Below are 13,821 nucleotides of genomic sequence, written 5' to 3'. Positions count from 1 at the left end.
ATTTTTCTCAACATGGTCCATGAACATGGATTCACCTAAAAATTTAAAAATAATTATACAAAATACTCTTAAAAAATAATTTTTTATTTTTTTTAAAGAGTTTCAAGTGACGGAGTGTCACGCCATAATACCTTAATAGAACTCACGTTCATAGACCAAATTAGAAAATTTTGTCAATTTCTAGAACTAATGTGGATAAAAAAAATAGTAATCAAGATTAAAAAACTTACCAAATTAGGGACTAAATGTTAGTTTATCCTTTTGAGTGGCAGGTCCACTTGGTGGTGGGATTTGGTTAAACAGATATTCACTCTCTCTTTTAACTTCTGGAATGTACCTTTTATTAAGTTGATGATTAAGAATAATTTGGAGTTCAATATAATTATGACTTAGTTCTAATATCACCTCAATAAGTAGAAAAGTGAGATAGGGTGGATCTTAATATGTTTAAGGTCGCATAAATAGTCCAAAAAATGAAAACAAATTGAGGGTGGTAGTAATTGGATTTTTTTTTAATAATTTCTGATTATATCTGTTATTTTTTAATACATAAATAGAAAGTTAATACGTTTCAAAATACTCAAACTTATATCTTTTTACATTATTAAAAATATTCACGCCAATCGAATTAAGAACGCAATTAAAAATATTAATAAGAAAAGCTAAAACATGATTACAAATGCTACTCTTGGGCCCTCCACATGCGACAAGCTTGAATTACAAGTTTTATACTCTTTTTTTTCCAAAAGTAAATGGCTTTTTAGTATATACATTACAAACTTGATGATTGAGGGGAAGGATATACATACAGCTATATCTTTCTTTTTATTTAATTTTAAATTAATCAGAATCTGCAACGGAAACTCCTTTTAAAAGAGCTTTTATGGAAAGGGTGTGTTGATGTAGCCCCTAAGGAAAGGGTAGAAACAATTCATGAATCCCATGAAGCTCATTAGTCAGTGAGGTTTGTTAGAAAAATAAGCTAAAGGGACCCCTCTTCATTAACATCTTTCAAATTAGACCAGAAAGGGTTTGCTTTAAATGCAAAGCAATTCCAGTTATTGAGTCCTTCAATCAAATACAAAAGCTGCCTGACCCCATCACTATTGACTCTTGATTCAACTCTTTTTTTTTTTTTTTTTTTTTTTTTTTGCTTTTGTGGTTGGTGTCCAGGGAGAGGTGGCAGCAGGGTTATAAAGTGAATTTACAGGAAATGTCCATTAAAAACTTGATATCATTTTGAAAAAAATACCTATAAGCAACCAGATTCAGACAATGAGCAAGTGACAAAACACTGAGGAAAGTGTAAGAAAGCAGCAACCCTTGGATCAATCACATATATCATCTCCTTGTAGAGCGTGCCTATGTAATAAAAATATTTTTTTCGATTTACTTAGTGATTTGGTTGTTTTAAGACTGAATCGATTTTTATCAATTTCAAGTAATTTTCAGATTAATTGATTCAATTTTTTTATTCCCATCGTTATATCAATCAGTTCTTGATTCATTCAACCCGTCTTTTTCTAATAACACTAATCATGTCATCAAATTTTGACAGAATTTAACTTAGAAACCAGAATGAATCTAATTACTAAGTTTAAGGATCAAAATGGACAAAAAAAAGCCAGATCCAATAACAAAAATTATATTAGGGAAGATTGTGTCTATTTTTGGTGTGATCATATGTCCCACTAATTGTCTGTATTTGTTTACAAAATAAAGATGGGATTATTTACATTGAATTTTCAAGCAATTAGCCATGGCAGCTCCAACAAACAAAACTTAACTTGGAACTTGCTACTGGTATGAAATCTACAAACAGAGATGGCCTATTTCTAAAATTTATCAATGTTAATGTCGGGTTTTTCTAACAAGAGATGCCGTTCGAGAAAAAAAATTGCAGATATTGAGATTTAAACTCGAATTTCTACGTTACCTATTAGCTCTTTAAGATGAATGTATAAAACCGAGTTAAAAGCCCTAAGTACATGTCCTACTAGGTAAACCAATAAAGAATGACCAAAGGCAATCAATCCCCTAATGCGAAAACAAGCTCAAAATATTATGTTACAATAAGTATATATAGCAACCTCTTTTAGGTAACCAAATAGTATACTTACTAAGCTATAAATATGTACAATGGCATCTCCTCGGTTTAAAAAACTCGCAGCTACCCATCGGATGAATTACCGTAATGGGACGGATCAGCTTGTGGTTGACGAACAAACTGACCTTTAACCCTTGGACGCTGTTCCGCGAGTTTCTTTCGGCTCTCGTAACGGACCTATAAAAAGTATCCAGCGGAAAACATTAGCTGTTTTATAAGACACCGGGATGATGGCAATTGATGGTATTTTTGTACCTTTTTCTCAAAGCATCTATCTTTCCGCTTCAAGCGGAACTTCGTTAGAGCTGCCTCTCTTTGGATAGAACGATGCGAATTTCCGCTAGGACTGGGGAAAACATCGTCGTTCTTGCTGTCTGCAGAAGCTCGGACAACAGCTACCTGCTCGATATTACTGTTATTACTTGCAGCACTGCTTCCATATGCAATACCATTAAGTTGACTTAAGGAGCCGTTACAGAAACTGCTGGTTGCACTCTGGTCGGTGGTAGGGTAAATGTGTCCTCTATCCTCGGTTGAATTCATCTTTTGGTCCAACTTCTGCAAAGGTTGGTTGGTTAACTGGTTTGCGTTAGAGGCAAGTCGATCGTAAAACTGTCCGGATGAGTTGCTTTTAAAACTGGGATGGTGAAATGGGTTCACACAACAGGCAAGTTCCTTTTGGTTGGCTAAGCTCGGACTTGGTACTAGAACAGGCAATATTACCTGTTGTGTGCATGATGCCGCTACTTCAGTTTGCTTCAATTGACCAGTAGTTCCGGTTGTCAAAGGGTTCGTGTTTCTCTGAGGAGTTAGTGTCGGACTAGCAGTGTCAGAGTTATACTCAGTAATACTATTGGGCAACATCTTCTCAGAATCAGTTCCGGACTCTTTCTTTTGATCACTTGCACTTGTCAGCGCTGATTGCAGGGGCTGTGATGGCCTGCTAGAGTACCTGCATTAAGCAAAATGTGATTACATCAATTTGTTCCGAAAAAAGCTTCAAAAGGTTTTGAGCTAAGCTCTTGAGAGGGTACCGAGAAATACAACAGAAACCAACCTTGTAAAGGCTGAAGAATTAGGATGCCAAAGGGTAGGCTTTTCTCGAGTAGCATGATTCTTGAATGCATTAGGATAACATCGTCCCAACGAAAAATCCAAGTGTGTCAAAGATCCGACCTTACTTGTGCTATTCATCAAAGAAGAATTGCAATTTCTATCGAATGTTCCCATGAAATCAATAGCTTTTCTTGGTGAATCACCAAGGGCATCACCGGCCTCAACCAAGATCTCGGTATCCTTGCAAGCACCAACTGCTGCTCACAAATTTGATTCGAGTTTAGAGAAAGGTTATATATGCTCTTCAAACTGAACAGATAAAACAATGCCAAAATTCAAAATTTAGCGTCTTACTTACCCCCAGTTTTCTTCTCATGCACGAGCAGTCTCTGATTGAAATTCGTCTGAACTTCGTGCTCCTGAGAATTACTCGGCAAGAGCAAAAATTCCTGCATATTTTCCATGTTTGCATCCTCAGCTTCCATGTCTGGTTTTGTACATGTGCTCTGCAAGGGACAGAAAACATGCAATCTGTAAAAAACTTCATGCAGCCAACATAAACCAAACGAAATGCACTAATCTATGACCTTAGGAGGCTCCGTTAAGTAGATTGTTTTTAAAAGGGCACAATACTAATTATATAGGAAATGCACTAATCTATTACCAAATAAAGACGACAAATGAAGAACACTGACCTGAGCTTCACTCCCTTTCTCGGTTTGTTCCTTATTTCTTTCACCTCCAACCAAACAACCACTCGAACAATTGCTTGCAGCATTATTTTCAGATATAGCTTCAACCTTTTTCTGCCCAACGCTCTCGTCCTGAGGGGTGTTTCCACTGGCTATCAACTGATTCAAACAAGAAACATAAACCGGGATCAGAAAAAATGTAAATTATAACATTGAAGGAACAGTTAAAAGAGGGAAAATGAAATGAAGTGTAGAAGTAAGCATACTTGTTGTCTTCTCCATACATGCTGCCATAAATTTTTCAGCTCATTTCTTCTTAGTGGCTTAACAAGATAGTCAGCAGCCCCTCTCAACATGCATTTGTATACCGTGCTAATCGAATCTTGTGAGGACATCACTGCACAATCATGCCGACAGGGAAAAAATAATTAATTGTTTTGCCGGACATATAGTAGAAATGTCTAGAAAATATTATAGTATCCTCCATAACGTACTTATAACAGGGATGCTTTTACAAATCTCGTGTTCCATGATCAACGTGAGAAGAGCGAATCCCGATATAGATGGCAAATCCACTTCTGTCAATATGAGATCAATGTTATGGGGTTTTGCTTTTAGCATCTCCCATGCCTGCAAGCCATCAGGAACAGCAGAAACTGCACCCAAAAAATGGGGGGGAAAGCCATCTTCAGTTCTGAATGTAGCGTATTATGATTCTAAAAGACTTCTAATTTCGAGACAAGAATTGATGTACAGTTTTGCAGGCTAGGAAAAAGAAAAAAAACAAAAAGGAACAGCTTGATCCACCATATGTAACCATGTTTTATTGCCAAAATGATAAAAAAGCAGAGGATCTTGCATATGAAGTGGAATCATTTCAATACAAAACTAGTTGGGGTGGGACTCAAACAACCCAAAACGATAATACTAATGCAAATTGAATTTTAGAGAAACATATTTACAAGCTGAAATCAACATGTTTTGAGATGAAATAAAGTTGTAATGCCCGTATCAGACACTCACACTCAAGTCAAACTAATATTGCTATAAATTATGAGATTTTGTTTTTACTTTTTTTTTTTTTTAAAATGCATTGATCCAATTTCACAAAATACGAAATTGTTGATAGAAGGAAGAACATGTGGCGGTTTAAGACAGTTTACCCGAATGATCGTAATATGGTTACAGGGAGAGGATCGAAGAGGAGATCAGAGCAGAAAAGAGTTGAGAGCCTCTTTTAGAAAAGGTGTCATGATCACTTTTCATGGTACCCCTAAAACCTATAAGGGTTCTCTCTAGTAATTCCCGAGGTGCCACCTGTCACCTTAGGAACTATCAAAGAGAACGCTTACGAGCACCGGAAAAAGGGACCAAGACACCTTCACTTTTTAAAAAAGGTTCTCAACTCTCTTTTACTCTGATCTCCTCTCCGGTCCTCCCCCGGTATCCGTACTCCGATCATCCAATCCCACCTACGGCTCTCCAAACCGCCACAATCTCCTCCTTATATCAACAGAAAATGAATTTAAGCACGTGGATCCTATCTCCCAAGGAAATTTACTAACAAATAACCAAATCAGTCAGATTTATTCATAAGCAAAAAAAAAAAAGTTATGTTATTCATATAAACCATTTGAGCTAAGAAGAACAACTGCTAAGAAAACATTTAAATAAAGAGAGAAGGCAAGCTGAATTATGGATTGGCTCTAGCACCTTAAAGTACCCATTAAAACTAAAACAACTAAAAACAGTGAAATTGAAAACCAGAAGCAGTAATGGATAAAAATCTCGGGCAGCCATGAAACAGAGACGATTTACAAATAAGTACCCATCAAAGCTGACAGCAATTGAAAAACCACTAAACATTTTCATCTGATAACAGTAATTCAAATAAACCCTCAAAAAAATGGAAACTAACCTCTGTAATTGCATTTCCTAAGAAGAGCAGTAACAATCTGTCTAGTTGAATCATCAGCTTCAACCAATAAAACCCTTAACGCCATTGTTGGTAAAAAGCTTTCCCAATTCACAGCTTCACCAGAAACAAAACTCCCACCACTCATAATCTTCCTTCTCTTATTCCCTTCAAATTCCTCATTTTCTCTATCGACTTCGCTCTCTGTTTTCACTTCATCGCTGCTCATCAAAACCTCACCCATATGTTCTCTTCTTCTTTTTTTATGAATGTTACCACTAAAATCTAACACCAAACACAGTACAATTTTACCCTTGACTTTGAACTCCAAGCTTTAGCAATGGGAGAAAACAATGTAAAAAGCAAAGCAAAAATAAGTAGGAAAAAGAAAAATCTAACCCATTGCTGCTAAAAATATCTTAAAACGGGTCGCTTAGATCTAACGGCTATAAAACGAAATTGAATTACTGAACCGACTTTGATCTAACGGTTGAGAAAATCTCTTAGCTATGAAGAGCAGAAAAATATCTAAAAGTTTGATTTGTATGGCCTATGGAAGCCACGTCAGCTATATGATCTAAAGGCTCACAAGGATTTGGCTTTTGAGGCTGTCGTTTAATCTTTGCATATAAAATAATAAAAAATTAATTATTTGATTTTATTAATTAAGGGTCAAGGCAATAAAATAAGGCGGGCCTTAAGCTTCGGTCTTTTTTTTTTTCTTTTTTTTTAGATTTGAGATATTTTTTGTGTGTGTGGGGCCTACAGTTAATATCTGGAGATTTTTTCTTTTTTTGAGTTTTTGAGGTGGAATTTCTTGGACAGGATCCGAACACGTGGAGGAGTATGACAAGGGGAACGTCTTGTTTTGTTCTGTCAGCGATGCGTTTTACGGTAGGTGGATTTCACTCGCGTTTTTATTGATTGGATTTAGATGGGCATTGAAGCAAGTGGCTCTCTTTTTCTCTACTTTTGTGTTTGTTTTACAACTAGTCAGAAGGCGCGTGGTATACTTTTTTTAGGACAACTTCAAATTATAGACGTGCGTTTTATACGTGGCTGCTCGATTCTGGAATATGTGAAATAAATTCTATAGTATAATGATGGTCGGTACAGTTCAGATTCCAATCGTACCACTGTACGTATTTTTATATGTTACACTGATAATAAATGGTAAAAGTATAGTGGGAGAATTTGTATTAGGATTTAAATTGATTTTTACTTATTTTATTTAAAAAATAATTAAATTTGTTTCTATTTGTTAAATTAAAATGTAAAGTAGTTTTTTTTTAAAGTTTATTTATTATATTGTTGAAAACTGACACGACTGGCTAGGTAGTTATAAAATTGGCATGACTGAGTAAGTAGTTACACGTGTTATATTATGTGTACCTCATTTTGACGTGCAAGGACCAGTTTTTAACAGTAAAAATAGATGAAACTTTTAATAAAATAAGCAATTTACTCTTTGATATAATGTACAATACCTAATTTTTATTTTTTTTAGTAGAGTGAGAAAATGTAATCCAACTCTTAATATAAAACCTCCATGATACTTTTATAAATATTAAATAATTTAAATTTCATTTCAGTTAAAATTTTTATGTACTTTAATTATGTTAATATTGTTCTATCTATGTTGATTGATACCTATTTGTACATATCGAGAAGTAAAATTCCTAACAATATTTGTAAGTAAAAACTAGTGCAATTAGATCGAAACTGGTTGAGTATATTGATCCAAATAAAGAATTGAATCAACCTTTGATTGAATTAATCTAAAAAATAAAAGGTCGGAGATAAAAAAAATAACGATTGAATTGACTAAATGATTTTTTATTTATAATATTTATGATTTCTATTGTTTATTTAATTATTTTTGTACCAAACTCATGTAAGGCAAATCGATACTTTTGATTTGATTTTTAAAACATCAATAAAAACTATATATTTATTGCAAAATGCATAACTTGAAAAGAAGACTAAAGATGAGAATGGGATGGGGCTGTTTTGAGCATATCTAATCAACTCGATATATCTTAATTTAATACATCGTTGATTCAATCTTAAATTAAATATTAATTTATTTATCAAAAATTATATTTGAAAAAATAAAGTTATAATTAACATGCTACAATTATTTTTATTATAAAAAATATAATATTTTTAACATATAGAACAATATTATTTTTAATGATACTATTAATTATTTTTTTAATATAAAATTTTATTATTGTACATTCTAAATTAATATTATATATAAAGCTATTTTGATAATTATTTGGACTAATTTTATAATTAAATCTACCCAAAAATCGACAAAAGGAGATCCAATCATATGAAATCGGATGGAAACTCATCATCGCATTCAGATTTTTTCTAATTATCCCTACAAAAGTCTCATAAGTAGCTTTAAAGAAGGGGGAAAAGCCAATAAAAGCAATTGCAATGTTTTATCATCATTTCACAAAACCAAAATCAAATCGTTTGCTTCCTTAAAATATCTTATTCTTTTCACTCAATTTGCGCACTAATAATGTTTTATTATTAGTAGAGATTTTTTTATATTAAGAATTGAATTATATTTTATTTTTTATTTAAAAAATGAGTAAATTAGTTCATATATATTAAATTAAACAGCAAGTTAATCTCTTGAATAAAAAATTCATCAATTTCTACTATTTAAAAATTGTCCTCCATATGTTAATATAAATTATACATGACATGCCACGTATAAATATCTAATTATTTAGCCAACAATATCAATTTTTAATAATATAAATGAATGAACATTTAATCAGAAAGATCCTAGTTATTAACTAATTTACTTAATTTTTTGAATAAAAGAGACAAATACAATTTGACTCCTAATATAAAAAATTTCACAATATTTTTACCCAAAAGCTGACTAAACAAACAAGTAACATTGTTTAAATTTTTTTAATACCATTTATATGATGCTTTGTTTTAATTTTTTGGGTAGGATGCTTGATTATCCTTGAAAGTTCTATAATTGCTAAAATTTAATTCCATGAATAATAATTTCAGAAGCAACATGATTGTAAATTAATCAATTATTGAACAAAAAATAAAAGCAATAGCGTTTGATTTGACATAGTTTTCTATGTTATCCCATACTTGCATTGTATTTCATGGTGGGGTAAAGTTTTTACTGTCTTTTTCTTTTACCAAAGAGGGAACGATACACGTTTAGATTAATCTGAGGTTAATTGAGATTTATTTTATTTTTTTTAAAAAATTAAGTACCACATTTTTAAGGGTGAAAGTACTTATAAAACTCCTAATACTCTGAATTAATTTACTCTATACTATTAAAAAGAAATAAATAATACTTCAGTATATACATGAAACATGCCTCGTGCCTTTGTATCAAATAACCTAATATTTTTAATTGCAAATCATAGTAGTTATTTCCCATGTTTTGTATGTGGAGAAAAAAAGTAAGTAATAAATCTAATTACCCCCAAAACAGTAACATAATTTAATAACCAATAAAGGATCGTTGAAGGATTCACATATCAAGCAAGATTAGAGTAATATTTAAAAGAAAAAACCGTTAATATCAAAATGAGATAAAAGGACCAAACTTAGTTTCATCCACCTGCGTTCAGAAATAGTTGCTTCATCTCCAAGAAAAACCATTAATTCCTAACCTCACTTGTCCTCATAGACACTATCCATTTATACTCTGCTTAAGAAACATTCAACATATCTTAGCCCTAAATCTTTCCTTCAATGCAAGCAACGCTTGGACTTTCTGTTTCTTTTGAATATGAACTTCAATGGCTAACTGGTCCAGCCTGAAAAGATAATCAGTCATATGTATAAGATTCACAAGAGTGAAGTTCAGACTTGCCATTTGAAAAAAAAGGTCTAGTTTCAATTTCATGTTTCGTATAAATGGGACAGCTATTAGAATATGTGTGACGGTAAAACCACATTAATGCGTAACATATCATGTCCTGTTATACATGTATACTGGATTAATAGGAAGTTTACCCCCAACATTACTCGCAAGTTCGACACATAACCTACTGAGCCTAACAAAAGCAGCCATGAACGAGGGGTTACTCCTTGCATTGAATATCAGAAATCAGAATTTACCTACCTTGTCAGGTGATCCTGACCTTGACCTTGACCTTGACCTCGATCTTGCTCTGAATCAATGAATAGAAGGAAAAGAAAGTTCTCATAAATTGTACGGTAACAACTAGACCGAATAACAAAGCAAAGAAGCTAAGAGGAAGATGAGACCCAATTACCTAGATGACTTAACAGGAGAGACAGATCTTGCTTTAACTGGTGAGTTGGATGCAGGTCTTTCCCGTGATTTACTGCATGCATGGAAGAAAATAGGTGGAGTTTTGGCGCGCGTTTGAACTAAAAAGGTTAAAAATGACTGAAAGAGAAGGGGAAAGGGTCTATACCTCCGGTCTCTTTTAACGCTGAGGCTTCTGCTACGGTTTCTGCTTCTGCTTCTACTTCTACTCCCGGAGGGGCTGCTCTCGTATCTCCTCACCTATCCATATTGAAGAACAAATAAACATCAAAGACTTAAAAGAAACTGAAAGTTGATTTTGAAAATTCTATATGGCCTAACATAACAAAGGAAAATATATATACATTTGCCATGAAAGATGTTGATGGATCCGCATAAGGCCACAATGCCAGAAATCCTTTGCAATTATAACCAGTGAGAAGTTCCGGGGAGAAATGAAGGGTATGGAATAATTACGGAAAAGTGAAGGATAGAGGGATGGTCAGACCATAACGATTCACGTGTTTACTTGGTCAAAAGTACAAGCACTAGTCTCAGATTGTGTGAACTCATGGATAGTAATAAATAATAATTTTGCACATTAAAACAACTCAATGGACTAATGCATAGCAAGGTTACCCGAATATAAGCTCTTGCCCAAGGATTTCTAAACTCGGTATCATCAAGTTTACTGATCTGCAAGGTGTTAAAACATGTCGGCTGAATTACAAGCACTGAAGAAGCACAACTTCAGGGCAAGGAGGTATAAAATTCTATCTAAACAACTTACAGCATATTTCATGTCATCATAATTGGTAAAATCAACTATACCAAATGTCCCTGATTGAACAGAGAGAGAGAGTAAATAAAAACTCATTTGAAAACATTAAGGCATAAAAACTAAGCTGATCTAGTTGAAAAATCAAGAAGAGATGACAAGTATTAGAATTTCAACCCATTGCAACATAAAGGGAACAACTCATAAAACAATCAGAATTTGAAGAGAAAGTACAAGCATATTAAAGAGAAGTAGCAGAAACAACAGATCTTAAATTATAAACATCACCAAGTTGGAGCACCCAAAACATCCATTTAAGTATGCCCCACATAAGATGGTAAGAATAACGAAGTGCATCATTTTAGATTTAATAGAGTTTGAACAAATAAAGATTCAAGATCTGTATATAAAATGAAAAGAGAAAAGAATAAGCAGAGAGCATCAAAGGGATAAGGTAAACAATGAACTATAAATGCTTATCAACACATCCCATCTGGTCATACCATCACTGTCATGTGAAATTTCCACAAAACACATATCACCTGCTTTTCGCATGTGATCCTGAATAATTTACAAATAGGTAAGTGATACAGCTGAAATAACAAATCCCAAATTTCTTTTTGAGTTCACTAAACCTTCAAATCTTGCCAGGAAGCAGAAGAAGGGAGCCCACGAACGATAACTGCAGGGAAACAAATATGTATATTAGAACCATTTGTTAGTGCAGATAAACGCTAAATAGACAACAACAGGAATTGCACAGTTGAACTACTAGGCAGACCTCGATATTCAGAATGACGTGATACACCAAACTTAGCCGCAGCGCCACCATACCCGCCTCGACGATCACTTGAGGATTGTCCTCTACCACCATGTGCAAGCTCAACCTACATCAATTACAATAAAAAGCCAGTTATGTGGGGAAAATAAATAAAAAAAATGAAAACAACAAGAGCCTCTTATTACCCTCAAACGACAACCATCAAAGTTATAACCATCTCGACCTCTGATTGCATCTTCAGCATCCCGGGGATCCTCAAACTACAAAACAAACACAACTTATTTAGAAATCGTTACCATTGATTTATCCATTCTAGATAAAACATCCGATGAGAAATGTACCTCAACAAAACAAAAACATGGAGGGCGGAGTGGAATCTTCAATTCAATATCCAAAATACGACCATACTACATAAGAAAACAAACAGTTATCAACCAAAGGGAAAGACATTCTTCAAAAGCATTAAAATGTTGTGGGTCGTAAAGTCTAGATTACATGCGACAAAATCAAGCACGATATAGAATACATACATTACTGCTGTGATAAAAAATGAAATGGTATTCATTCTTTGATAGAAGAAAAAAGGCATTGGCAGAATATTAAATTCAACACATACCTTGTAGAATATATCTTCAACCTCCCATTCTCTAATATCAGAGGGTAGGTTGCCGACATAGATAGTGCGAGAGAAGCGACCACTCATTCCACTACCAGCAAAAAAATAATAGAAATATTTCACTGCATGCACCAAAAAACAAAGCCAAGTTAACAAAGAAACAATTTTCCATTCCATATTTATAAAAAACAACGTAACAATAGCCACACACATATATCCCTTTATCATCAGCATCAACTCTGATGACAATGGAAAAAGATTATTTCATAACCAAAAACAATGAAGCAAACCAAGTCAGCAAAAACTGTGAACGGTGCTCCACAAGCTCCATTGCTCATTTGCTCCAACATTTGAAACTTAACATGGTCTCATCATCCTCAATAATGAATATATATATGAATATGTATATGTATATACATGCAAAACCAAGAAACAGGCAGCAAACCAAATTAACAATTCCTACAAATATTCATACAGAATCTCTATCGCTCTCCAGAATTACAACCTTTAACATGGTCTCCTCATCCTCTCATTAACCTTTTTTTTTCCAGAGCTTCAGAAGGTAGCAACAAGCTCCAATTATTAAAATCAATAACAACCAACTCTCCCACTCCATTTCTATACCCCCTATGTATCATTGCAAAAGCTCTTATTTGTCCAAGCGCTTGTCATCGATCATAAACAAGGCATGCTTGTCACCAGATGAGGTGAGATTTTCACACACATAGTTAATTTATTTCATTTTACCTCCCTCATCTCAATTTTAACTACATTGAAGAAACATAAACCCTAAAAAATACATTTTTTTTAAATCCCAGATTTCTTCCCCTTTTAAACACAATCTCGAATTACCGGCGATTACTTTCAAGAGACAGACAATAAAGCAAAAGGAATCGACAATTTAAAAAGAAAAAAAATTCAAGTACGAATGTGAGCAATGGAAAGGTAATGTCATTGTACCGGCGATTTAATAACTTGGGGAGAGTGGAGTGGAGACGATGAGAATCAATTGGCAAACTGTTGGCCCTAGGAGGAGTAAAACCTGAGCTTGACGGGGCCTCGTGGTGGAGCCTGTCCTGCCTGGTCAAATCTGACTTAGCTTAACTAGCTAGTGGCTAGGGTTCGCTTCTCTTCGTCTTTGCCAAGCTTCTCGTGGGTTTACCCAAAGCCCATTCGATTTGATTATATGTTGAAGAGCCTTGAACCGGACCCGGCCCTAACCTTGCCTAATCACGTTATCTTTTATAGGCTTTAGCTGTAGTCCAAATAGCTTGTAGTTACACATTTAATAAATATTAGATTATATCACACGCAAATATATACGAAAATTTGAATAAAAATATATATTTAGAAATAACATATGATATTAAAATATTAAGTGATAAATTAATTATTTTACTAATATAATTAGTTCGGATTCAAATCCTATTATATGTATATTTTTATTAAAAAATATTGAAGTACCCTTCAATAATATAACTTATTTTAATTATGAAAAAGACTTCCGTAATTTAACAACTGAGTTGGTGACCCAGTTGAAGGTAACATCAATTTAATAAAACACTTAAATAGAATGATTATAATGTGATAAATTGAC

General features: G+C 33.7%; 2 protein-coding genes across 9 annotated transcripts; both read right to left on the bottom strand.

The window, feature by feature from the left end:
• Positions 1 to 1,912: 1,912 nt before the first annotated feature.
• On the bottom strand, positions 1,913 to 6,165 carry LOC107922980 (two-component response regulator-like APRR5). 4 transcript variants are annotated; one of them, XM_041080488.1, is made up of 9 exons: positions 5,774 to 6,165; positions 4,350 to 4,511; positions 4,122 to 4,252; positions 3,859 to 4,014; positions 3,522 to 3,669; positions 3,165 to 3,417; positions 2,831 to 3,059; positions 2,363 to 2,665; positions 1,913 to 2,284 (listed from the first exon to the last, which is right to left on the bottom strand). In XM_041080488.1, exons 1-9 carry the CDS (start codon positions 6,012 to 6,014, stop codon positions 2,171 to 2,173), a joined length of 1,737 nt encoding a protein of 578 aa, XP_040936422.1. In that variant the 5' UTR covers positions 6,015 to 6,165; the 3' UTR covers positions 1,913 to 2,170. The 4 variants fall into 4 exon arrangements, with proteins under 4 accessions (XP_040936422.1, XP_016708670.1, XP_016708669.1 ...); XM_016853181.2 differs by having other exon boundaries at positions 3,165 to 3,420; positions 5,774 to 6,164; XM_016853180.2 differs by having other exon boundaries at positions 2,363 to 3,059.
• A 3,083-nt stretch (positions 6,166 to 9,248) lies between these two features.
• On the bottom strand, positions 9,249 to 13,402 carry LOC107922771 (serine/arginine-rich splicing factor SR34A). Of its 5 annotated transcripts, none has more exons than XM_016852934.2 (13): positions 13,185 to 13,392; positions 12,225 to 12,346; positions 11,950 to 12,015; positions 11,794 to 11,868; positions 11,609 to 11,714; positions 11,463 to 11,509; positions 11,331 to 11,388; positions 10,840 to 10,889; positions 10,689 to 10,745; positions 10,219 to 10,310; positions 10,054 to 10,125; positions 9,896 to 9,948; positions 9,249 to 9,591 (listed from the first exon to the last, which is right to left on the bottom strand). In XM_016852934.2, the coding sequence occupies exons 2-13, from the start codon at positions 12,309 to 12,311 to the stop codon at positions 9,578 to 9,580; spliced, it is 777 nt and encodes a 258-aa protein (XP_016708423.1). In that variant the 5' UTR covers positions 12,312 to 12,346; positions 13,185 to 13,392; the 3' UTR covers positions 9,249 to 9,577. The 5 variants fall into 5 exon arrangements, 4 of the variants coding, with proteins under 4 accessions (XP_016708423.1, XP_016708421.1, XP_016708424.1 ...); XM_016852932.2 differs by having other exon boundaries at positions 9,900 to 9,948; positions 13,185 to 13,390; XR_005904712.1 differs by lacking the exons at positions 9,249 to 9,591; positions 9,896 to 9,948 and adding an exon at positions 10,415 to 10,467 and having other exon boundaries at positions 10,097 to 10,125; positions 13,185 to 13,402.
• Positions 13,403 to 13,821: the final 419 nt, after the last annotated feature.

Source organism: Gossypium hirsutum, chromosome A11 (assembly GCF_007990345.1).
Source record: "Gossypium hirsutum isolate 1008001.06 chromosome A11, Gossypium_hirsutum_v2.1, whole genome shotgun sequence".
In the NCBI taxonomy this organism is placed as follows: domain Eukaryota; kingdom Viridiplantae; phylum Streptophyta; class Magnoliopsida; order Malvales; family Malvaceae; genus Gossypium; species Gossypium hirsutum.
Note: the sequence above shows the minus strand (reverse complement) of the source record. Positions and strands in the feature narration are given on the sequence as shown.

Bases quoted from the DNA above. Each gene is read 5' to 3' on its own strand.
- LOC107922980 (XM_016853179.2), bottom strand. From the start codon at position 6,014: ATGGGTGAGGTTTTGATGAGCAGCGATGAAGTGAAAACAGAGAGCGAA. The intron at 3,670-3,858 runs GTCAGTGTTCTT...TGTCCCTTGCAG, and splicing joins AGAAAGGGAGTGAAGCTCAG to AGCACATGTACAAAACCAGA. The intron at 3,060-3,164 runs GTTGGTTTCTGT...TGCTTAATGCAG, and splicing joins AATTCTTCAGCCTTTACAAG to GTACTCTAGCAGGCCATCAC.
- LOC107922771 (XM_016852932.2), bottom strand. From the start codon at position 12,311: ATGAGTGGTCGCTTCTCTCGCACTATCTATGTCGGCAACCTACCCTCT. The intron at 11,869-11,949 runs GTACATTTCTCA...TTTGTTTTGTAG, and splicing joins CATGTTTTTGTTTTGTTGAG to TTTGAGGATCCCCGGGATGC. The intron at 10,126-10,218 runs GTATAGACCCTT...CCATGCATGCAG, and splicing joins AGCGTTAAAAGAGACCGGAG to TAAATCACGGGAAAGACCTG.